The sequence below is a fragment of the Hoplias malabaricus genome, chromosome 6 (assembly GCF_029633855.1).
Source record: "Hoplias malabaricus isolate fHopMal1 chromosome 6, fHopMal1.hap1, whole genome shotgun sequence".
NCBI classification, from domain to species: domain Eukaryota; kingdom Metazoa; phylum Chordata; class Actinopteri; order Characiformes; family Erythrinidae; genus Hoplias; species Hoplias malabaricus.
The window spans coordinates 10,350,243-10,376,395 of NC_089805.1; the positions used below are offsets into that span (position 1 = coordinate 10,350,243).

Consider the following 26,153-nt stretch of genomic DNA (forward strand, 5'->3'; position numbering starts at 1 on the left):
TTCTAAACATTAACAAACCAGAGAGAGCACAAATTCCCCATGGTCTTAGACATTGCCTTTAATCATCCAACATCTGTATGTGACCTGACAGATGCTCAGTCAACTCCAGAACCAAAGGAGGACAACCTCTCTCATAATAATCATACTCCCTGACGTTCAGAATAGTTTCAAAAGGCATTTGGCCACGTAGTGTACTCACATCCTTCAGAATGAAGGCTTACGAAGTAGCCAAGGCCTTGCTCAACTCCCACTGCACAGATCTCTGTATCCTCCCACGGTTCAGATCATTTTAAATATTGAAAGAGTAGATGCAGCTGAACCCTGGTTCTTCTCTCACCACATCAAACATACCGCTCCCTCTCCATCTGAGTACTCTGCCCCACGCACCTCTCCCGACACACCCGCTCTCTCTCTCTCTCTCTCTCTCTCTCTCTCTCTCTCACACACACACACACACACACACACACACACACACACAAAAACCCAGGGTTCAGTGCATTTACAATTTCAAAGAGAATCGAATATAACTCAACAAAAACGAGGCAGGCTTGTCCAGTGTTTTGTTTCTGTACGCCTGAGGCCCAGTGCAGGATGTCTTAAGCCACATCAGAGGTTTAACTGCCCTCCTGCAGCTTGTATAATTGCCATAGAAAAGCATGAAACGAGATGAGATACACTGAAGTATCAAACCCAATGCCAAGCTTCAGCTAGAGCAGTATTACCACCACAGGACTGGGTGGTGGGGAGTGGGATTGAATTCTCTGAAGAGATGGAGTCATTCAGTACCTTTACAGTGGGTTAGAGCGGAACATGAGTGCCTGACCTCACCGGCTGAATACCATTCCACCTTATAAGACCACTCCAGAGGAGAAGAGGCTGTTACTGGGTGAACCAATTTCCTATTAACATTCTTCAATTCAGAGGAAATGCTGGATGAACTGGTGAACGAAACCATTTGGCCATAAAGATCAGTCATGTGAACAAGCGCCTACCATCTGATTGGCTCAAACTAATTAAAGCCACTCTTCATAAAGCTGCAAGTGGGCAGTTAGAGGTGAATGGCCAGGCAGGTAAGTGGCATGTTGATGAAGTAATGTATAAAACAGTGTAGATAATGGCACTGATTAACACTGGTATTTATGCATGTTTTGGCTTTTATTTACTGCATTCCCTGTTCTCAACGGAAGCCTACACTCTCAGACAAACTGTCACTGTGGTGGTACCCTCAAGAGCACGTATTCTGTACCATTAACTAGGGAACATAATTGTACCTTATTTTAATTGTAGATATTAAAATTGTGTGGATTTCACACACCACATTTCCACTCCAGGACTTCCGTTCTTTTATTTTACACCGTAATGAAGGACTACAAATATTCACCTCTCCTTCTGGAAAGGAGTATATAATGTACCTTTAGGGGACAAATCTGTACTTTAAAACCACTGCTGTACATTAAAAGGTACATTTCCACTGTTTGTACTTTTAGTTACCAATAATGTACCTCTACTGTACCTTTTTTCTTAGAGTATACAGCTGTAGAAATAATGACAGCTCAGGTTTAAATCTGATGGTGAAAGAAAGGAAACTTAGTGTAGCTTTAAAGAAACTGCTTCCATAATATGGGAGGGGTTTTGGTGTTTTGAGTGGTGGCGACATCTGATGGTCAAATGTGTGCATAACAAGCGAATGGCATCCTCATAAGTAATATATGGAGTGATCAGCCGTATATTTAAAACCCACAGGGAGATGATCGATTCACGGGTGGGTAATATTAGGAGACAAGTGGACTGTCGGTACACAAGTTAAGGTTGGAAACACAAAATACAGGAATGTATAAGGATTCGCCCCATTTTGATAAAGTTCACCGTACCCACTCAAGAGAGTAGCTCATCTGTTGCTGCACAGTTTGTGTTGGTCGTCCTCTAGTCATAAGGCACTGTTGGCTGAATATTTTGGGCTGTGAACAATTCTCAGTCCACCACTGACAGGTTTTTTAAAACTCTAGCAGCAACTGTTGTGGCTGATCCATTCACCAGCATGACACACACACACTAACATATCACCATTATATCAGTGTCATTAGAGCGCTGAGAACGATCCACCACCCAAATCATACTTGTTCTTTGGGGGTCCTGACTGTAATAAAGTATGCAGAGTAACACATGTACTATAATCTGTAATTGTAGAACTGCAAAGTGCACCTATATTGTCTGTGGGGCTTTTAAATGGACAATGAGCGTAGAAATAAGATCATTTTAATATTTTTGGCTGATTGTTATATACATAACATGAGTCTAGGAATATTTAAATGTGTTGTTAATTCAGAATAATAACAATCCCCCTCAGTCTGTAACGAGTGAACAGCGTTGAATAACTGTGCAACAATGTTTCAGTAAAAAACTGAAGTAAACTAAACAGTGAAATAAAATTCCTCATTATGAAAAATAATGATAGAAAATAACACAAACATATCTCTATGAGAATAAGAATTAGCAGAGATTAAATGACATTACATAAGCTAGAGTCCACTAGTTTTCATAAATAAAAATATTATAAAGTTCATGGCTCTAAATCGACAAGATATACAGCAGCGTGTTGTTTGTAAATACTGACAATGTTATGGTCGTCTGGTATAATAACATTCCTTTAAATACAAACCACAACAGTAAAATATAAAATAAAAGTCCTTCATATCACCATATGCATTATGAGTGCATCATGAGACAAATAACTTTTAGATTCCTTCATTATATGAGGCACTTTTTTCAGTTTTCAGGTAAAAGTCCACACTTTTCAACTACTCGACCTTCCAGATGGCTATTTTTCCGTCCAGACCAGCTGCTCCGCTGAGTATGTACCGGTCCTCAGCTGAACACAGAGTCTGTACTGAGTCCGAATGAGCCACCAGCTCTTTCTCCACCTGGTGGCGCTCTGTGTCTATAACATAGATCTTTCCTCGAGTTTTAGCCCCACCGTGGCCATGGCAACCCACCCAGATCTGAGAGAAAGGGAAAGAGAGGAAAGCTTTTTAACATGTTCAAGTCTTAGACAAAATGCAAAATCAATTAAACGGAAGCTAAGCTATTTTAAGATGGGATTACACTAATTTTTTAAATACCCTTTAAATGTATTTAACATGCAAATAGAGTTGTTCAGAGTGGCCAGTTTTTTTCCCTGATGCCTGAGATGATGTGTTCCAATATTTTAAAGATTTGGTTTTGACATAAAATGTATTAATAAAGCATATTTATGACTAATACATATATGCAATTATTTTTTAAGGCAGACAACACCCCAGAGAAATGCATATATTTCCTCATAGTTACTCCTCTTTTACTATTTTCAAATTATATAAACAATTTTAAAAGATATATAACATTTTAAAACTATTCATTTTTTACATGAAACATAAATGGGTTTTGTAGCATCATCTATCCCCACCTCTCTAAAGAATCTGGCCTCACTTTGTTAACATTTCTGCAGGTGAGAAACAGTGCAGAAACAGCGCAAAACTGTGGTTCCACCTCAATATTTATATTGTTAAAGGCAGTGAGATTTGCAAAGTTCAAGAAATGAAGACATACACGTAACAAACACCCAACCTTTAACAAAAACACAGTCAAACCTGTGTGACCACTCCTCCTGTGAGGGTTCTGAGAAGCCTGTTTGTGAGCGAGCACGGCATTTCTCACCTTGTTCTTTACTTTGATCATACAGACGACGCCGGCACAGTCCGACAACTGCATCCTCTGGAAGGGTCTCTTCATGTCGCTCAGGTGCCACACACACAGCTCCCCTGCGTTGATGCAGCCGGTCCAGAGCTGCTCTCTCTGAAAACCAGCCCAGAGGAAGGAGGCATTGACAAAGACATCAATACATTTTACATTCTATTTCTATTCATCAGTATCAGAGAATGTGATATCTATGCCTGAAATGATAGGAGAGAGAGAAAGAGAAAGAGAGAGAGAGCACATTTATTAACTCTTCTCAGCTCATTAAATACTCTTTGGCTGTGTGGCATTATGACGCACACCTCCTGGTCCAGCTGAGAGGATATAAACAAGTGTTCACAGAGCAGCAGGACTGAAAGGAGTCGAACTGTATGATGGTAAACAGGAAAAGCTCCAGCTGCCCACCTCATTAAAGACCACAAAGCTGTTGTAAAAGCTGGGAGACCCCCGGAGGTGATCGGGAAGGGCAATCTTACGCTGCAGGGTGCCATTCCGACGCACTTCCATCACACAGTCCTGTCCACCTTCACACAAACAGTAAAGCAGGAGAGACTTACGGAAAATGTAGTAGTTACTCTGTAATGTTTGTAAACATTACTAAATGTGCAATAATGTGTAGACATTCTCTGAAAAGGATGTGTTATTATTATTACTTATTTTCTCTTTTTTACAAAATAAGCCACACACATTTGCTTCTTTATAAAATATATTTAACAATGTAACTTACAGCACCATAATCTCCTGTTGTGGACCTGGATAGACTGCAGTTTTTCACAGCAGAGTCTGAACTGGTGTTTGACCTGCAGCGTGGGCACGTCCCACGCTATCACCGTCCCCTCAGCGCTGCAGGAATACGCCATCAACTGACTGAAACAGGGACATAAGAACAGGTACTGATTAATTTACAGCTGAGCTTTCCAGCCTAGTCCTTGGGGACCCAATCAACCCACAGTGGTTTTCTGTTCAGCTCTTAGCTCACGAGGGACAAACTGAACAAACAGGGCTTATTCCTCCTCATCAACCAAGTCTGCCATGATTTTAACCTCAGCTTGAGGTGGCTGCTTTATTTGGCACAACTACAGACACACCTAATTTAAAAACGTCAAGGTGCCTTGGTACTGTATTGAACCAAATTATGAATGTTGTGAATCATTTCCCCCCTGATGTCCAAAATAAACCACAGCAACGGCATTCATGGCGTTGCTTGTGCCCTGGTTCTCGTCCTGTCAAGAAAAATATGCAGGCCTACATGTTTAAAAACAGCAACCACAACCGTTAAGAACTGCTGGGACAAACAATTCAGAGCCTGAGCTTACTCACGACCAATCTGTAACACATTGTCACCTGACTGAGGTGTGTTTGTAGTTTTAACCCACACATTCAGCAACACTGCAGATGGTGTCCTATTTCATTCATTTCCTCAGTTTATATGCCTTATTTCTATTAGAATTTACACTATCAAATTATTTTGTGGATGACTATGTGATATTTTACATTTGAATCTATTTTTCAGTTGTGGGTTTGATTCCCACTCCGGGTGACTGTCTGTGAGGAGTGTTGTGTGTTCTCCCCGTGTCTGTGTGGGTTTCCTCCGGGTGACTGTGAGGAGTGTGGTGTGTTCTCCCTGTGTCTGCGTGGGTTTGCTCCGGGTGACTGTCTGTGAGGAGTGTGGTGTGTTCTCCGTGTCTGCGTGGGTTTCCTCCGGATGACTGTCTGTGAGGAGTGTGGTGTGTTCTCCCTGTGTTTGCATGGGTTTCCTCCGGGTGCTCCGGTTTCCTCCCACAGTTCAAAAACGCGTTGGTAGGTGGATTGGCAACTCAAAAGTGTCCGTAGGTGTGAGTGTGTGTGTTGCCCTGTGAAGGACTGGCGCCTCCTCCAGGGTGTATTCCCGCCTTGCACCCAATGATTCCAGGTAGGCTCTGTACCCACCGTGACCTTGAACTGGATAAGTGCTTACAGATAATGAATGAATGAAAGATTTCAGAATCATTTCATATGTTAAGGTACACCACATCATTATATTCATGTATAAAAAAGACATTCTGTTAGTGGTAAATTCATTAAACTTGGTGGTTAAATGGTTAATCATATTAAGAAATATGTGATGAATTTGATAGGTTTAACGTTGACTGATGGAGAAGGAAGTATCCAGCAAGATCTGAACTTTAACGGTGTAGATGGATGTGTGTTCACTATGCCTTTTCTATCTGTGTCACAACTGATTATTAATGAGTTTTAAGGTGGTTACAAATTAATTATTAAACCGTTAATACAAAGATTTTCAGCCCGTTATAAGTGTAATCGTATTTCAAAATTCAAAAGATTACAATATCGAAACATCAATTTATTTGCATAGGTTTTTTTTTTTTTTATAACTCGCTTTGAAAAAAGCAGCTCTAAAGTCTCAATGTCAGTTCTTTTGGGGCAGTTTGAGACATCATATCTCCATTACGATTGGGTTATGGAGAATTTAGATGATTATTATATTAGAGTTAACTGCCTGGTCCTTGAATCACATGTAGAGAGAAAAGCTCAGATGAAACCCTTATTACTACTTCTTTTTGTAGACTGGTTTCAATTTTCTTGTTTCTTATAACATGCCACGTGATTCTGCACGAGTTGTCTTAGATGAACCTAAAAATAAATGAGCATTAGTCACTTGCCTGGAAGTGCTTTATGGATGTGGAGTGATAAGTAGGCCAAGAGTGACTTACCTGAACTTGTCAGGCCTGTCGTCCAGGGCGAGGCCTGTGACCTCAGCACGGTGCTCAGTCAGCTGTTTATTGCAGGCCATGCTGTGTGGGTTGATTATATAAATGACGGAGTCCTGAGAGCCAATCCACAGCTGCTGATGGTCCACTCCTAGCATGCAGTTCTACACAATACAAAACAATGTCAGACAGTGATGTCATGAACCTGAGAAAGGGAACAGAAAACCACCAGGAGGCAGCAAACCTACAGACTACAGAGCTCAAGTGGAAAAGTTACAGCTTGCAAAATATAGTTACCAACTGTGTAAATCTATGAACTCAACTGTTTGATTAGGATTATTTAGGAAATGATGTGCATTAGCTTTCATCAGGAATGTTGACAAATTCACTGATAACTCAAGTGAGAATTTTTGTAGTATATGTTGTTACACAAACATTTTATATTATTTTCATTTACCTATAGGTTAAGAATTAGATTTTGGCCACAAACTGAACTTTATTAAATAGTACTTTAATAGCTTACAATAGATACATTAGGACATTAATATATTAGGACTATGATAATATATGGAAATGGTTAATGGAGGAAGCCAGTATTTAAACCATTTACCATATTCATCCCACCAATAACATTAGTCAATGGTGAGCACTTTCATATTCAGATGTATTTCCTCATCTAGTTTTCTGAATGGCCCATAACATTTTACTTTTTAATTCTTCCACTTCCTGTAGGAGCATGAATGTGAAGAATTCCCTTACGAGGCGAGAGCTCCCCACTTGAACACCGTTCGGTTGCATGGACCAGCTGGCAGCGTCGAACACCATCACCTTCCCACCCCTCAGCGCACACCACAGCTTCGGGTACCCGCTGCCATCTGCGCCCAGCTGCCCTGAAATAAGCCGGAGAAACCGTTAGAGCTCAAAAAGAGCAGGAAAAAACAACACGCTTATGAAACATTCTCCCGCTGTAGTTTCCATCTGAGAGCTCAACTGGAAGTTGGGGGAGATGTTGGACGCGTGCCAGGAGAATGAATGACTGACCTCTTTTTGCGCGGTGGACTTCGAACCCACCCTGTTTAAATTACTCTGCGCGAGTGACTGAGTTATCAACAGAGATAAGTCCAAAGGAGTCTAAAGATAAGCACACCACTTTCACTTCTCGCTGATCATGGATTGTTATTCAATAATATCCCAGCAGACGTCTTTGAAAAACTGAAAGCATTTTCTGAAAGTCTCCAGAAAGCAATGGCATTTCATACATTTAATAAAGGCAAAGGTACAAAGGACAAACCAAATATAGTGAATGTTAGCTACGTTTATTCTGAGAGACAATTGTAAGACACAATTAGCGCAACACACACACACACACAACACCACCACCTCATTGTCACTGAGAATAACTAACAAAATATGCAGAGCAACAGTCTGTAATTGCAGAGCTACAAACTGTGCCTGTAATGGTCACTAAAGCTGACATAATGGACAGTGAGTATAGACACGAAGAGGTCATTTTAATGTTTGGTGGCTTTGTGTATAGAATTTTTAAATATACTGAAGAGTAAGGGGTAGAATGTGAAAAAAATATATCTGTCCAAACTGGGCCTGGAAGATTCCAGACTGAAAACAAACACTTATCAGATTCTGCTCTGTAATGGAGTAAGTGCAGGGTTTTCTGTTTCAAGACTGGCTTCAGGACTGTCCTGCACTTTTAGAGTAGAACTGTTTGCAAGCGTGTGCTCATCTGAAACCTTAAAAAATGACCATACATGATGGAAGAGGGACGTTTGGAGAAGATTCCAGACTCTGACTCTAAAAGCTATCAGTTAAACTCCACCCCTTTGAGAAACTGGAACCGAACTATGAAATTGAAGCCAAATCTGGACTCTATAAAAATGTATGAAATCTAAAGACACGTCCCCAGAGGGAGAAAGTAAAGAAGACACTAGAACCTGCATAAAATGAAGTGGATGTCTGGGAGGATCCATTTCCCCATTTGAACAACCGAAACAATTTTTATTTTCAAAACTGCCTCTGGCTATTTCACAGATAACTGTATCAGTTTTGAAAGTATCTAGGGCAGGGAGCCACATTAATTAGGGAGAAAACCAGATTGCTCACCTCACATTATCAGTCCAAACAAGTCTTTCCTGGTCCTCATACCTTCAGTGAAGGCACTCCACTCAGCTGCAGCTGTTTATTGAATTTAACTAATGCACTTCCATAATTATTAAGCAGTGATTCACATGCTTGGAATTCCTGCTTATGCATTTCAAACAGGTTATTGCTCACATGCTGGTTCACGCTTGCTTTATGTTTAAACTCTTACTTTGCAAGGCCTCAGATACTCTAACTACTCTTCTCTTTTAAAGTATGAAGCTTTTCAGAGTCTCGGTTTGCCTTGTTTTTTTGAAGTAAAAAAACCACAGAGTAGATGTCTCACCTGGAGTATAGAGCAGGATGTCCACAGCCTGAGGAGAGGGCAGGTTCAGACAGGGGTTGATCTTATGCTTCAGGGTCTCTGATGTAGTTTTGGGGACCATCAACGGCACTGAACATTTCCGTTTCATAGGAATTAAGAAAAGTTACATTACATATCGTTTACAGGTTTATCAATTGTTTGTCTCTTTTATTTCTATGAAAAGCTCTGTATTTAATTTCTCATGCAAACACATGCAAATTTGTGTGCCCTCTGTCAAACTGCATGCTCAGATACCCATGAATGTACCAGGAGGCATAAAAGGCTCTGTCTACATAGTTTTCCACAAACCTTCATTTTTCATCTTGTCGAAGTATGCCAGTTTAGACGCAGAGTAAATAGATTTTGGAGACTGAAGACAGCCGACCACAGCGTCCATCAACAGAGCATTGGTCAGAGACTGCTGGACGTACTGAGGGTCCTGCAGAGGGAAAGATGCTGGAGTCAGATTCTTTAAAGATTACACCACTCAAATCATATGAATACATTCCAACATCTGCAGCTGTTCTTAGTTCGCTTCAGTCTCCGGAGACGAGAACTGAAGACAACACGCCTAGATCTCAAGGCAAATACTTTCAAAGACACATTGTTCTGGGTTTTTTCCAGAGGAAACGGATGAATAGGGTGGGTAAATATTTCCATAAGTCCAAGCCATTATAATCTCCACAGAAAACATGAAATGTAGTCACATGCTCTGGAACTGCACATGAGCCTAAACACCTCCATAACCAATGCTAAGCATGGGGTAGAGGAACATTAAGCTCTCCAACACTGTGTTGTATAGCTGTAGAACTGCCTTCTCTGGAGTAATCAAGCGTTATTCAGTGCTTAGGGATGAGTTGATGTGTCGTTTGTTATCCAGGACTAATCACAACATCAGTACCTTACTTCACTGATCAAATAAACATTCTCCTCTGAAGGCTAGAGTCTAGGTCTCTCACAACAGCCATTTTTGTGACTGATATATTGTCCCAGAAATAACAGTGGTATATAGTGTGTTATCGTCATTTTAAGATGATTTTAAGTTTTATGCCACTGTTATAAAAATTATAATGTAGCATAATAATGCAATTACACAGATTTACAGAACAATGAACATTTGTGTATATATTGTATGTATACACACACACACACACACACAGACACCGAAACAGACCTGGCCACAGTCCCTGGCTCCTTGCTGCTTAAAAAAATATTTATATCAACATCAAACACACCTTGTGCTCATCTGACATCTTCCTCCCTGCCCACATCTCCTTGATCATCAGGTGCCAAAGCTCACACTCAGATTTCAGATTAGCCTCAAACGTCTCTCTTCTTCGGCTCGTCTTGATTTTCAGAGAAGGGATTCTCAGGAGAAGGAAAGGAGCGGAGGATATCTTCACTTCCTGAATAAAAGAAATAGACAATGCCAAGGGTTTTGGGTTACAACAGTTTTAAATAAACAATGCTGTAAAATCCAGAACAGAGTCAGGGATTATTCGGAGTACAGTTACAGCTCAGTGAAAAACGATCTTACTTCAATGTCCCTGAACTTGGTGACCTCTAGATAACCTGGATGTCCCTCAGTGAGCAGAAAGAGGCGGCGCTGGGTCATGGCGATTTTGCCAACACCGTGGCTGGTTTTTACAGATGAGGAGATCTTGTAAACACACTCATTGGTCTCTAGGTGATTCAGCACAGAAGTGGGCAAGTCTACCTCCTGAGCTTCAGCTTCGGTTTCCTTCCAGATGGTGTAGAAGAAGCGGAAAATCTCAGGGTCCACCTGCTTCTGCTGACCTGCGGGAAGAGGCACACAGTCAGTGCTGCTCAAAATGGGTGGGTTTATTCTGTCTCAGATTTCAGTGCTTATTGTAATAGTGTCATATATTCAGGAGCTAAAATTACATTATTGGTCATTTCAGACCATAAAATAAACATCTATTTCAAATGGTAAAGTCACAGAGATAAATTAAATGGTAACATCAGCTGTGAATTTTTAAATGCAACTCATTAGTTCTCAGTCACATTTCTCAGAACTCAAGTAAATAGCCAAATTCCAAGCCAAAAATGAAAATATAAAATACAAAATAAAATTATTAGACTTGAGATCAGACAGTGTCAGATTGTAAAACTGCTTTCTTTTTCTTTTTACTATGAAAGAGTGTAGTGATAAATATAAATGATCAGGGGACCATTCACATGATATAATGCAATGAAATACACACCAGGAATAAATATATAGCACAATAAAAATAAATAAATAAATGTTATATTAAGCAAAGTTTAAAGCAATGAATATAGAAATACAACTCTACAATACGACTACAATACATGCAATTAGTTTCTCAGCCACAGCAGCTCTCCATAAAAAATATTACACCTTAATACTAACAGGTGCCTCATCTCACTCTGAAACCAAGCATGCTTCTCATTTTCTAAGATATGCAGTGTCATGCCTCAAGACAAATACGTCACAAACACAAACTAGTTCTACTGCTCTTTCTCCAGGAACCCTTGGTTGAGTAAGTGAAGCCTTAAAAGGAAAATGAAAATAATTAACCCGCGGCATGCCAGCAGGTGCTTGTAAAGGGCAGATAATGGAGAGGCACAGGTTTGAAGTTAAACAGCAAGCAGGGTTAAAGATTAAAGCAAACAGTTCAAGTTAAAAGGGCTTGAATCACATCCGGTCATAAAGGAGAGATGAAGTTTCCAGATGCAGACCCTTTAGGAGTGTGCTTGTGAACTGAAGGAGCTCAGGTAAAGCTTACCATCTGGAGCGGATTCAAGGTAAAAAACAGACTGGGCCGAGAGCTTCTTCGCAGTCTCCATACCTGGCAAACCACATGGCTCTAATCAGTCTGTGTCACAGCAGGGGATCTCCCATGGCTCCCTACTCCCTGTTCAGTGCACTGTGCGAGTTATGAAATACTGGCTTCTTTACTTCATCGGTGCACTACATGTCCAGTAGTGAACTGTGGACGTGTGGCTGAACCCCAAATGGCTCTTGTAAAGATATTTTATTATCTGTTTATGGGTGTACTACATATCATTGGTGTAAGGCCTCTATAGTGCACTATGTAGGATTTAGGAAGCCATTTGAGATACAGCCGTAGTGTAATATAATCACCACAGCAATGAAATTTTACTAAACGTAATGTGAAAACATTTTTTTTTACAGAAATACACTACAAACTGACATTTAAGGCATAAGTGAACTCTAGAACTATGCTAAAGGAAAGTAATATGATCTGGGGAAATTTTGTAGCATTTCAGGCTTGAAGCATGAATCTTGTCTGTAGCCCTTATCCAGTTCAGGGTCGCGGTGGGTCCGGAGCCTACCCAGAATCACTGGGCGCAAGGCGGGAACACACACACTGGAGGGGGCACCAGTCTTTCCCAGGGTGACACACACACACGCATTCACACCTATGGACACTTCTCAGTCGCCAATCCACCTACCAACGTGTTTTTGGAGTGTGGGAGAAAAACCGGAGTACCCGGAGGAATTAAAATGTACATGTCATCACTTAAAACATTTAAAAACAACACGGATCAAATGCCACCTCTTGCTATTTTAGAAATTAACATATAAACAAAGATGAGGCTGGGTTGTTTGTGCAGGGAAAGCACCAAACCGTGCTGGACACCTTCCCTACAGCACTAGACTGGAGTACCCTTGCTCCATGAGGCTTATATTTACAGAGAAGCAGAGCTGCAGGATCGGGATCAGTGTTCTTGTAGGTGAGAGATTTGTTTCTTGATTGGGAGGCAGCAGAGGTAAAGAGGGAAGCCAGACGCAAGAAAAGAGTGCAACTCAAGGGAAAACAAGAAACAGATTTGTGCTTTGCTTTTAAGTAAATTAGCACCTATTAGCACCTAGTTATGACTGCAAAGTTTATTTGTCATCGCATCTATAGCTTCGATATATTTATAGCATTTGTACGCATATATTTACATATTGAATTAATTTATAGTGCACAAACAATGTAATACATGGCTATGGAGAGTGCAGTTAAGTTTATATCCTGTGTATTGTATCATCCTTATTATGTGAATTTGAACTGCGTTGGGTTGTGTTTTGGCTCCTAAAATTCCTTCTGTATCAATAAGTATGTACGTATGTATTTATCTAACACTTGGTGAACCACTAACCTAACAAAAGGCACCCTCAGATTTAAGATTTTCTTAAAGGCACCCTCAGATTTTCTGCTTTGAACCTGCAGTGTCCCAAAGACAATCTCATTATGGACTAATTCATGTAGCTAGAGTTTCTTACGTCATAAACCAAAGGAACCAATCCGGTCAGGTTGTGGGTTGGGGCTTTAAGCCACAGAAGAATGTAAGAAGGGTAAGTGACTAACTGAATATTTATTGATATGAACAAACTTAATAAATAAGGGATTTAGTTTTTTGTTCTTAGAATTAAATTGTAAATATGTCTTCAGAATAAAAGAGATGAGTTTTTAGGGGTGTACACTATGACCAGAGTAGAGGCCGTGTGGGGGTGTGATGGTTGGTGTCGTTACATCACAGCTCTGGAATCATACGGGGCCTGAATTTGAACCTTGCCTTGGGTCACTGTGTGTGTAAAAATCTGGTGTGTTCTCCTTGTGTACACTACCCTGCCATTGGGGTTGTGCTTGTGCCCTGCTGGTGCCAGTCCTAAGCCCAGGTCAAGTGGGAGGGTTAGGTCTGCATGGGTAGCCAGTATATAACTTGTGGTTAATCTACTCTGTACCCATAAGCACAAACAAACAGTCGATGACTTGAGGGGGACTTTAAAACGGACCTCAGATTTATTCAGAATACAGCAGAGACAGCAATTATCAAAAGCTGAACCGATATCAGCAGAAAAGGCTTGAGGGGATATAGGAAGAACATAAAAAAAATTGCCTGAATCTGAGCTAATCCTGTTTAAAATAACCCATAAAATATCAGCATGGTAATCACACCATGACACTGTTTACAACTTGAGAGCAATGAGCTAAGAGTGAGCTTGAGTGTTTTTACGGCAGAAGAATTCAAACTGAAGCAATAGCAGGGGGTCACAATAAAAGGCGACAAGGCAAAACAAATAAATGATTAAACCACTTCTTCTCATACTCTGACATGTTCATATTTTCCACAATGTTATTTAGTAACAGTGATGAATTTTATTTTTATAAAAACGAATAAAATGTATTGTCATTTGAGAAACGTATCATGATGTCATTTAAGTTGCTTATGGATCCATGGATGGAAAGAGAAAGGCCCACAGGTCAGGAGTTCATGTGTCATGTTCACGTACTCACCCACAGTGAGAGCATCAAAGAGGCGTGTGATGGTGCCCTGGTCCTTCACGATTCCAGATTCCTGGACTCGTCTCACGAAGTCCTCCAGGAGCATGTGTTTTCTCGGCAGCTCGAACTTCTTCACCGAGCCGCCGTCCTCCAGTCTCTTCTGTTCACTGCTCTTCTTCACTCGGCTGATTAACCGCTTCAGCTCGGGTCTTTTCTCCGCTGTTGACCTCTCGCTGACCTGCAAAGAATCCACCAGTGCCGTCACCAGCTCGACCGGGAAGATATCCATATCCGTCCGGTACAGGTTCTGAAAGTCGGAAAGAGCATCCAGACGCTTCCCGGCCACGGAATTGACCAAACCCCGAAGATAATAATACCGAGCCAACAGAGAGGAGTCCTCTGGAGATGTGGCAGTGATGACCCTATTCAGCTGATTAATAAGATCACAGTAATAGTTCTGAACGTAGTGAAAGGCCAGAGGAGGAGGAAATTCAGGCAGTTTGAATGTTTTGATTGGTTTTGTTGGAAGCTTCAAATCTGTAAAGAAAGAGTAATGTAGAAGGTTAAGTACAGAACACAAAAGCTAAAACGAATAGCTAAAAACTAGCCATTTGGGGTTCAGCCACACGTCCACAGTTCACTACTGTTTTCAACCCAGTCACAAGTTTGTATCCATTATATATCTAAAATAATTCTAAATCATGCCAACACACATGTTTACGCCTGTATTTGCCTGTTGTACTTAGAAGGCATAGAAATCTACAGTTGCAGTAGCAGGTGACAGATCCAGACCTGGCCGGTTTGTGACTCCTCTGTCCCTCTGAGGGGTGCCCTTCATTAAAGAGAGCTGCCTGACAGATCCAGTGAGAGAACGGTCCTCCACCAGGTTGGGAAGACTCATGCCCAGTCTCTTACTGAGTCGGTTCTCTGGACCTGTGTACTTTCGAGCCATCTCCTGCATGGTGGGTCTCCGGGGAGATTCGGACATGGCCCTGAATCTGAGGAACAGAGAGAAGGAGCGTACTGACGGACATGTTTAAAAGGGTTAAAACACCTGATTAGTAATAAAGTCACACACAGCTTTAGTTATAGGTGATATATATATATATACAATAAAAGGAATTTTAATATTGTAACACTGAATGTGGGTCGACCAGGTTGTCTTTTATCTCATTTTCAGGTTGTCAATTACCTCATTTTAAAAGTGTTCCTTGCATTTATTCTTACATTGAAGATGGGTTTCTGGATACATTTGACATATTTTATTAACTATTAACTTATATAGATATGAGGTTTTGAGAAGAATGCAGAGCACAATGCAGAAGAAAATATTAGGAGAGGGTTTAAGAGATTTAGAAGAGATTTGGAGAGTTGTTATTCAGTATACCTGTACGCTTCTGTGCGAGTATTTATCTCCATGTGTGCGAAGGCATCCATCTTTCTGTTCAAACGTTCCCTCAGGAAGGAATGAAATATGTGTGTTTCTAAAACCTGTATACATAAAGACACATACATTTATAGTTTTACCCTTTTTCAGGGTGCGTTCCTCCAGACCCATGATCAGAAGATATATAAATTAATTAAAAGATAGATTAATGGCCTAATGGTTAGAGACAATGGCGTGTGTGTGGGTGTGTTCAATGCCACAGATGGGTTAAATGCAGAAGACACACTGGGTTGTATGTTGTACTACGAAATATAATTGCACATTAAAGTAAATACTAAAGTAAGATCAATAAAAAAAAAAAAAAAAACCCTCAAGTAAATTAATAAAAATAAAAATAAATAAATATAAAAGTCAGCTCTAATATTATTACTTTTTAAATTTGATTAGAATGTGTTTTTCTAAAGGAGTTTGTGATTTCTTTACCTTCTTGTAAAAAGGCTGATCTGCTGGGTCTTGGGACCTGAGGAACTCTTCACTGTTAAAAACCCGGTGCTCATAGTTCAAGTGGTCATGGACATCTCTAATGAAAGCAGGAAATACACAACCAGATTTTGTCAGACTATCTGCAGGATACAGAGGTTTGGTGGTGGAGTAGGAAATCTGCATCTTATTCAAAGACTGTATCTCATGTATTTACTGATAAGCGTTTATTATTAAGAATATTGTGACTCACAACATCCTCCACAACTTGAGAAACATTATTTAGGGATTTTTTTAAGGAACACTAGGTAGTATTTTACTGCAAAATTACAGCTTCAAAACAATTGTGATGCTTCTCTGAGCTGTAATAGGGAGAATAGAGCTAAGGGCTCTATACAGCATTAATATATATATATATATATATATATATATATATATATATATATATATATATACATACACACACTATAAGCATTGAAGAAACTGCACTATGTAACTTTTGAAACAGGGAAGGAAACCACCCCTCACCCACATCCCCTTGAATTCAGGAGATTGCTGTAAAAATGAATTCCACTCTGCAAGTGTAGGTGGAGCCCAGAAGTAACTCAATAACAAATCCACACCCCCATCACACTTTGATTTAAGGCTGCATTTATCACAGAATCTGCATGAATAAACATGCAAGTAAAACGAGCAGCCTTAAGAAATTAAGTTCTTTCCCACAAAAAAAATACCACAGGATTGTTATTCTACTCTGGATGCAAAACAATGTTTGTGAAGCAATAACTTGGGCTGCTTTTTTACTTTCTCACACATACATTCATTCTCAAGAGTTAAAATGGGATCATTTGACGGTCAACATTCTTTCAGATGCTTGAGGTTTGGTCTAACCCGTGACCACTGTCATTGTTGAAGACTCTCAGTGGCAATTCCTTTAACACATGAAAATATATGGTGAAGGGAAATGTATACAGCTTATGGCTCCATCCTTAACTAAAAAAACGTAAAAACTTCTTTGTTTTGGTTATTTTAAAATATTCTACCAAATAAATAAACAATAAACTATAATACAATGCCTTTTTAACACCTTTAATATGCATCAGGAATGGCAAATTGTGACCCGCCCCACACACACACAAACCTAAAGTCAGCAGAATGTGTCCAATTTGACCCTAAAATCAATCCTTACACAAATCAATACTGTCAACACTGAACAGAATATAATCATGGCACTATGGAGGAGGAATGAGGGAAATTAAAGCTCTGAGACAGACCTGAAGATGTTGACGATGAGCTCGAGAGTGATGCTGAGTATTTCGGAGTTGAGTTTTCTCTGCCATTGTCTCCTATGTCCTCGCAGCTCGTTCATATCTGTGGTGCTGCCGCGCCGACACAGCTCCAGATCATAGTGTAAGTGCAGCCCCTCAACCCTGCTCAACAATACAATACACATTTTTGTTTGTGACTTCACTTGGTTTAATAAGGGCTTCACTTGACTTTCTCTACAGGAATGTGTTAAATACTATGCTGATGTCAACACACAACTACTTACCAAATTTAACAAAATTATGTCACTTTTTTCACTTTCAGAATACATTTCTTTTTAATTTAATGTTAAAAATAAAGTTGTACAAGTTTTATGGGATATTTTAAAGGTTTTTGAGGATAATATTGTATCCAAAAGTACATGTGAGTTTTGGTTTTGACAATTTACAAATGGAGACAGATATGACTCCTTATTCTTTCAGCTCCCATCAGGGGTCATCACAGCGGATCAACCGTGATCTGCACCATCCATCTGGCACAGTTTTTACACCATATGCTCTTCCTGGTGCAACCCTCCCTATTTAATCAAGCTTTGGGCCCGGCACATCAATGCAGTGGCTAGGCACACACACACACATCTATGGACGATCTTCCTAGCCACCAATCCACCTACCAACATGTGTTTTTGGAAACCGGAGCACCCGGAGGAAACCCACGCAGACAGAGGGAGAACACACCACACTCCTCACAGACAGTCACCCGGAGGAAACCCACACAGACACAGGGAGAAAACACCACACTGGTCACAGACAGTGACCCGGAGGAAACCCACACAGACACAGGGAGAAAACACCACACTGGTCACAGACAGTCACCCGGAGGAAACCCACGCAGACACAGGGAGAATACACCACACTCCTCACAGACAGTCACCCGGAGCGGGACTTGACCCCACAACCTCCAGCTCCCTGGAGCTGTGTGACTGCGACACTACCTGCTGCACCATCGTGCCGCCCTTCCAATTTAAATAATTGTTTAAATGTTTGAATTTCATTTATACATTACACAAAAACACTTCAAAATCTTTTTTGTACACATAATACAAAAAGTCATTGTGCATTAAGATGTGCAGAAAATCAACAATACGTAATATGAATGCGTTACAAAACCTGTGGCCTACTACAATTTGTAACCTACACAATAGCTGTTGAGTTGAGAGGTTCTTACCGTCTTTTAAAACATTCAGTGGAAATCAGTGGCATTTCCGGGAGGTCCACAGTACACGTAGATGAGACAGTTCCATCATCAATGCCAATCAGAATCAGATCCTCTGTTTCCTGATCATGGGAAAAAAGAAACACATCCACAAGGGACTAGTTTGTATATTTTTAAGACATTTAAGTATAATTTAAAAACCTAATCCCAATTCTAATCTGTCCCCTTACTGAAGCCACGTCCTCAAAGTGGTGGATATGGCAGCCCATCAGATACGCCGTGGGAGCCATAAGGAAATCCAGCATTTGCCGCGAGAGGACGGGAACGAAGGGGTGTTGCCAGCGCAGAGGGTGGATGAAGAACATGAAGCTCTCTGCCACCAGAGTGAGACTGGCCCAGTCAGAGGAGAAAAACACCACCCTCTGCTCCGTCAGGATGCTGCAGATCACCTGCAAGCACAGAGAGGACTCAACAATCTCCTCAAAAACTCATTTCAGCAGGCATGTGTGTTTGTGTTTTTTTTTTATCTCAGGCTACAGACCTGTAAGATCTGCTCCGGTCTAAAGCACAGAAAAGGCAGATGGAGGTCAAGGTCCACAGCACGACGATCCATGTCTTCTCGAGGAGGCAGCACAATCTCCAGGGGTTTAAGACTGAATGCCTACAAAGTCAAAAAAACCTTAAGCCTTCATAACAGTACAACAGCAGGTCTGGACAGAAATGAAACGGAAAAATAAAAACATAAATATATGTTTTTCTTTTACTTAGAAAATCAAAACACAATGCATCCAAACTTTTATATGACTGTGTATCTTCAGTTTGAACACTGTGGATTAACATGACATGCGTGCAGACAAATGCTAACACAGTGCCTGTTGTCTAAAATGGCTGACTGCTCCATTTAGCTACACCGGGAGACTTTTATATCTCACAGCAAGACACAGTGTGCTGTTAACCACATCAGCAGGTCTGTTTGACCTTAATGAAGATCTATACCTGGTCTGAGTGGCCTGTGATAAGATTTGGATGACTACTGACTTTGTGTGTTTGTTAGCAACATTAGCCTCTCTGCTTAAGAGCTAAAGTATCAAACTCCACCAAACATCTCAATCAGGTGCTGAAAATGGTATTAAACATTATATTGGATCTTTTCTCACCACTTGTAGCTGACCAGGTGGAGGGATGGGCACCAGCGCTAGTTTGGCTGAAAACTCCTTCACCTGTTCCTCAAAGTCCACCATTCGACAGGTCTTCAGCCTCACCACGAAACTGCCGGCACAGACACCATTAAGATTCAGACATACTCCATTCGACCAAAAAGCTTAGACTCGTCTTTACAGAAAGCTGAGATACTCACGAGGACAGGCAGTCTCTCAGAGCGTTGTAGTAAGGGTATTTAGAGATGACGCAGACCCCGTACGCTGTGTACAGCCGCGGAGACTTGGACGAACGTTGGCCATTCTGATGTGAAGTACTGTCCTGGCAAAACTAGAACACAAGGGTTTATTTAGGATAAATTCATGATCCCAGTTTTTCTGCAAACATTTTCTTTTCCATTTTGAATTTAAAAAAATTCCATGACATGCAAGTAATGAATACAATTAGATATGCTTTATAAAATTAAATATGCATTAAAAACCATGGAGCAAAGTCTCACCTGCAAGGATCTGTAATACTGAGCCACCACTCCATGCGTTTGGTTTCCAAAGACATCCGTGAAAACCAGAAAATGATATGAGTCTTCTTGGTTCTCAGTGACCACTTTCAACCCATCTAATGAACAAGAAATGAAATCTAATCACTATTAAATATTCTGGAAAAGTGTACATTTATTTCTTTTCAGTCATTCTAGCAACACCAGGCTCTGGATTCCTGCATTCTCTGGAGTGGCTTATGTGATCCAGAACTAATTATTCAACATCAGTATCTGACTTCACTAATGCTCTCCTGGTTGGATGCTATCAAATGCTCATAAAGAATGTCCCTGTATTTTGTCTAAAGCATTCTAAGAAAACACAAACTACCTAAGAATACCCTGATATTCTGGCCCACACGTTCGGCCACAGTGTGTACATTTTAAACAACTTTAATTTGTAAACCACTTTTTTCTTAAAAAGTTCTAATGAGGTTCTCCAGATCATGGAGAGAGTTGTACCTGGGAAACAGAGCTGCGGGAGGGCGATAAGGTCAATGTCTTTGGGTACACTAAGGTCATCTGTCTGGCTGATGACAGGTTCAGTGTCCTTTGTCCCATTGCTGGAGGACACAACAGGTCTCTCTCTCTTTTTCTTCAAAAACGAGCGTCTTTTGGGGACTCTGCTGAACGCTGAGTGATGTAGATCACTTTCACTTTCCTTAGTCACAAAAGGTGGGGCATGGACCTGCAACACTTCAGCCTCCAACAGTATGTGCTCTTTGTTTTTACCCTGCAGAGAAGCAAAGAGGAAAAAAGGAAAGTATAAAGCTATTCTTTGTTAGTTAATATACATTCTACTGAATCTAAGATTTTATACAACATAACTAAGCACGAGATCAAGCAATATATAAATGTATAAATGTAGCCACTGCTACTGATATGTTAACTATTTTGGCATTTGAAAACATTAACATTGTAACATATAACTATATTACAATGTAATGATATAAAAATATTCGCCTGCTTCTCTGAGGGGTCACTTGTGTGGTCGACTTGGAACAGGCTTTATACTAGATGCCCTTTCTGATGCACCCCTCCCATAAGTAGTGCATGGATCAGTGCAACCCCAAAAAAATGGGGAAGTCACCAACAGAGACCCGAGGCCTGACCTGAACCTCAGGCCTCAGACCCCTACACTGTTAGTAACATAATCATCAACTTATCACGCCAACAAAATATAAAGTTTAATACGTAAGCCTGTATGCGTACATGTTTGTATATTAATTGTGATGTTGTTTAGTGTTTTCCAGTTCATTTGATCTTCAGATTTAATAATAACAGTGGTCTGTGTAAAGAAAGACAGGAAAATGAAAATTGTACCATTATATATGATTATAATTTCATGTATTGACTGAAATTGTACTAATAACCACACATCTAGGATTAACTGAATCTGAACATGTGAATAAACAAAATGCTTTTAGTTGACATTCATGCCCTGTATATCGACTGCATGGCAATCAGAATGCCAATTATAAACAGGGCTTAACACTGATATGCCCTCATTCAATGCGCATTACAATACCTGGTATAACTCTCTGAGGCTATCCGTAGAAGCTCCTACAACCACACAAGCCTCCAGCAGCCCTGACGGGATATTGACCGCCATCAGAAGCAGCACCGGCTCCCACTGGATTACGCATACAGCGCTTTCAAAGATCAGAGCTAGTCTTCAGACAGGACCAGCCAGCATGACCGTCCTGCTCTCCTGTTAAAAATATGATGCAGAACAAAAGGGGTAAGGTCAGTCACTGGAGCTGCGTAAAGGGGAAGCGGTACTAGATTAATATTGAAATAACACTCATACAACCACACATTTACATGGTCAGTGTGATGATAAGATCATTGCAGATGTTACATTATCTAAAAAAGGTCAAGCGGCAAACCGCAAAACAGAGATAAACAGGCATTAGACAATATCCCAACATGAAGGAGCTTGACAAAGCTTGGCCTGCATTGATTAGATTACATATTTTGTTGACGTGTGGAATCCATGAAAATGGTAATTCAGTAATTTAATACTTGATTATGCTACAAAAATTATAACACCATTTGTAGCATGTGTAAAACTTGGACACTGTTTCATATTAAAAGTCTCAGATTATCAATTAATTCATTAGTGCTGGTAAAACAGGCGACGACAATAGCAATGTGTAAAAAATTCTGATTTCTCAGACCTCAGGCTCTAAACAGATGGCCGTAAACCTGCAAATAAGCTGATGCCTACAAGGCAAGCACCCACAAAGTCTATAAAAAAATGAAGTGCTTCCACCTCGGTTTGCATTGACCAAAACATCATTAAGAAATGGCAGTTACGGGGAACTGGAAACGAAGACACAATCTGGAAGATCGGGAAAACTTTCTGGACAGGGCTGTTGGTGTTTTAGCCAAAAAGTTTACATATGACTACTAAGAACATGCAGTGCGTTTAGGTGACAGGATTTCTCTTCCTTCAACAATACATCACTGTGCGGACAAACGGCTCTGTGTACATTTCTCTCAGATGGTTTCTCGGATATTGCACAACACTGTACGTATAAAGAGTGAGGCCACAGTGAACTGACCGATGCAAACACTTTGTGCTGAAACTTCCCGAAGACAGATAAGGTGACTACGAAGAAAGATGCTATCACTTTGAGGTCTGTAACCTAAAAATGACAAAACCAGTTAGTTTATAACCACATTGAACCCTGCTGAAGATCAATGAAGGTAATAATTTTACCGAGCTTACTTCAACATTTTGCTAATTTCGAACCCAATGTCTATGTCCATTAAGAGTTATCTGTCTATCATCAGTGACAGAAGAGCACAGGTTCAATTACCAGTGATGCGTCTGCCAGCCCTGCTGTCCAAGTGGGTAGGATGGCCCCTTACTCTCCTCCCCTATCACACAAGCCCAGTGCTTGACTGTTTGGGCATCTGTTTGCAGACATTACAAATGTGTGCAGCTGGGGTCCTCCTTCAGCTTACTGCGTTGCATTAACAGCATTTCAGACAGGTTGCACTCATTGCGTGTGACTGGTGTTATTGCTATCAGGGAGATATCTGCATTGACTAATGATCGGGGAGAGGCACACGTCTATCACAAAGAACTACAGGATTTCGTGCCTGGTTCTGATTTAATCAGAGGACAACCAGGACCACGAGAGACCACCACAGACCAGTGACACAGTCCTGAAGGCCAGGCTCTTGTAACTGGGCTAAGAACAGAGTTGAGGTAATGTGTGAGACAGAGAGACTATTCATTCCACTGAAAAAAAACAACTGTGCAGCCATAGGACAGGAGCATGAAATTGGCCAGCATGAGAAAGCGTGTACTGTTCTGCCGTGTGTTTTAAACACAGTTTAGCTTCTGTTACTATATGTCCAAAGGTTTATCAGCACCACTACTTTAATGCCCACTTATTTTGGGTGTTCAGTTGAGCACACGACTTTTATAACCTACATAGCACAGTTTAAAATGTAATGTGATGGTCTAGAGCAGCTGCACATGAGCCTAAGGCCATTGTGCCCAATGCCAAGCGTTGTTTAGAGGGGCATAAACACTACAGGCTTATGGCTGGAGAGTGGAGAACCAATCTCTGGAGTGATGGAGATCTTTGGAAGTCACTTTTTGGACCATTTCCATAGGACCATTCACTATGAACATTTCACACAATGTAAAAGACAGCTGGAATTTTCAAATTTTGTCAAAATATGAAAAATATAAACAACACAACACAAGAAATGTGGGACAAACAGAAAAATCCCAAAACAATTTTCTCTTTTTAGTTAAAGTTTTAGATTTTCGGGCTCGTTTCCCTGACAGGGATTAATCTTGGACTATATCCTCCTTTCAGTGAGAAATTATAATTTCAAAAGCAGTGTAGTCCAGGACTAGGCTTAATCCCAGTCTGAAAAACTATGCCCTAATGATTAGCAGAGGTAGTTACAGTAGTCTAAACCCACTCTAGCGTTAAACACAAAGTTTTCCAAAACCAGAACTAAGCAGTTAATATTTCAGTAACTGACAATCAGCACAGGAACTGAAGTTTATACGACTTCTTCTCTTTATGGTATAAAATAAACAGATAAAAAAAAAACTAAGTGTGTGGGAGAGAGACAGACAGACTTAATGAAAAGGAGAAAAACAAAATGGGGAAAGAACGACAGACAAAGGGGAAGAAATTATGAAACAAATATAAACAGGCGAGAAAGGGAGAGAGAAATAACTTTAAGAAAATGACAGTGAAAAGGGAAGAAAGGGAGACAAACTACAGAAACAGTGAGGGAGGGAGAGACAGTGAGAGAAAACAAAGAGAAAGAAAGCTTGTGAAACTGAGTGACTAAAGAGTGGTAAAGCGAGAATTTCAAGAACTCGTGCCAGATGTGTATGAATAAATCAGTGAATCCTATCTAGCTTTGCCATGTCTCTTACCACAAACACTGGAAATTCGTTATTTAGGCACGTCAACCGCATTAACAACTACGATATTTGTACTTTTACAAAAGCGTACACAAGGAAACATATGGCAGCGCATTTCTCACAAATGACTCATGAAGCGTGAACAAACCTGAGGTAAATAGCCGCCGGATTTCCATCAGTTTTTGACATGAGCACGGCTCAAAAAGCCCCTCAGACTTAAGTCCATTTGTGGATTTGTGTTCTTCAGTCCATCCACCAATCAGTCAGTCAGTCAGTCTCTCTCTCTCTCTCTCTCTCTCTCTCTCTCTCACACACACACACATTCAAAAAATCTCTCGACACTCCCCTTCCCTCCTAGAGCCAAAAACCTACTCCACCTCTCAGAAAAAAAACACGCCCCTTCTGTTCAAAAGCAGCGGCTTTTAAACACTCTTGACTTATCTTACACCTACAAAAACATTAAAACAGTGAAAACACCATTAACCAGTGAAGGTAATTTATTTTGAATATGTCCAGTACAATGTTACAACAAATTTACAACGTTTACCTGAGCGCCATCTTGTGGATCCTGCCGCGAGGATGTTTGCTTAAAGGAACCCTAGGTCATTTCACCAGATCGCAATTCTTTGTTATTGTAGGTCACCTACCGAGACACCCGAGGTCACGCATCCTGAAATCGCAAACTCGGTCTCACACTTACTCGTGATATAGACATATATATAGGAGACTGCATTTCGTGACATATTTTCGACATTTTATGCGACAATATCACGATGCTAAAATGTACGGCTAATTACCATAAAAACCGTCATATCCGTGTCCCGTGATATGCGACAGTAACACAACTCTTCCTCATTAAGGCGCCTTTACCATCTGTTAATACTAGATGGTTAATATAACCTTACTAATTCATTATTTGCTAAAATATCGAAGCAAATAATGGCTAGAGAAATGTCCTTTTCAGTATTAACCTTTTGAAAATTAGTCAAAATAACTAAAGTAATTAATTGAAAGAAATGTTCTTGTTCAAGTTAAAGCTAAAGTAAGACACCAATAATAAGCTTTGCTTAGGAGAAATATTATAATAAAATACTTTATGCCTTTGTTGGAATAACACCCTATCATATGTAATTCGCATTATGCCTTTTCTATTCGTGTTACTGTCGTATAGTGTTTCTATGGTAATTACCCATACACTTATGATTGTGATATTGTCACATAAAATGTCGAAAATATGCGGCTATGTCACGAATTGCAGTCTCCTATATATGTGACTTTATCACGAGTAAGTGTGAGTAGTGGTGTGGTTCTCATTGGCTAACTCCAGTCTGAGCCTTATCCACAGAGCAACATATCAGTGAGGGGAAAAGAAACAGACCTTGCAAAACAATTTTAACCACAACATTGTCATCCCTGCGTAGGCAGTATTGCCGACGTTTGCTCATCAAAAGCTACTTCCTAAATCAATAAATGTAGTCTAAAATAATGTCCAAATAAAAAAAGAAAATGCAAACGTCTCCAAAA

The 26,153-nt window shown here is 40.4% G+C and overlaps 1 protein-coding gene across 3 annotated transcripts; it reads right to left on the reverse strand.

Annotated features, from left to right (window-relative positions):
- Positions 1–1,776: 1,776 nt before the first annotated feature.
- dennd3a (DENN/MADD domain containing 3a) lies at positions 1,777–25,323 on the reverse strand. 3 transcript variants are annotated; one of them, XM_066674030.1, is made up of 25 exons: positions 25,177–25,323; positions 21,750–21,932; positions 20,684–20,954; positions 20,186–20,301; positions 19,886–20,016; positions 19,686–19,797; positions 19,070–19,189; positions 18,759–18,977; positions 18,541–18,650; positions 17,322–17,477; positions 16,051–16,147; positions 15,568–15,671; positions 14,973–15,178; positions 14,193–14,717; positions 11,670–11,732; positions 10,439–10,698; positions 10,137–10,307; positions 9,211–9,340; positions 8,884–8,991; positions 7,203–7,333; positions 6,447–6,607; positions 4,460–4,599; positions 4,138–4,256; positions 3,694–3,831; positions 1,777–2,999 (listed from the first exon to the last, which is right to left on the reverse strand). In XM_066674030.1, the coding sequence occupies exons 2-25, from the start codon at positions 21,831–21,833 to the stop codon at positions 2,799–2,801; spliced, it is 3,873 nt and encodes a 1,290-aa protein (XP_066530127.1). In that variant the 5' UTR covers positions 21,834–21,932; positions 25,177–25,323; the 3' UTR covers positions 1,777–2,798. The 3 variants fall into 3 exon arrangements, with proteins under 3 accessions (XP_066530127.1, XP_066530126.1, XP_066530128.1); XM_066674029.1 differs by lacking the exon at positions 25,177–25,323 and adding an exon at positions 24,778–24,963; XM_066674031.1 differs by lacking the exons at positions 11,670–11,732; positions 25,177–25,323 and adding an exon at positions 24,778–24,961 and having other exon boundaries at positions 1,778–2,999.
- Between the last annotated feature and the right edge of the window lie 830 nt (positions 25,324–26,153).

What these genes read in the sequence shown, in the direction of transcription:
- dennd3a (XM_066674030.1), bottom strand. Translation starts at nt 21,833, where the DNA reads ATGGCGGTCAATATCCCGTCAGGGCTGCTGGAGGCTTGTGTGGTTGTA. An exon ending in CTTTGATGCTCTCACTGTGG is followed by an intron (nt 11,733 to 14,192) that starts GTGAGTACGTGA and finishes GTGGTTTGCCAG; the next exon opens with GTATGGAGACTGCGAAGAAG. An exon ending in GCTTTGTGGTCTTTAATGAG is followed by an intron (nt 3,832 to 4,137) that starts GTGGGCAGCTGG and finishes GCTGGTTTTCAG; the next exon opens with AGAGAGCAGCTCTGGACCGG.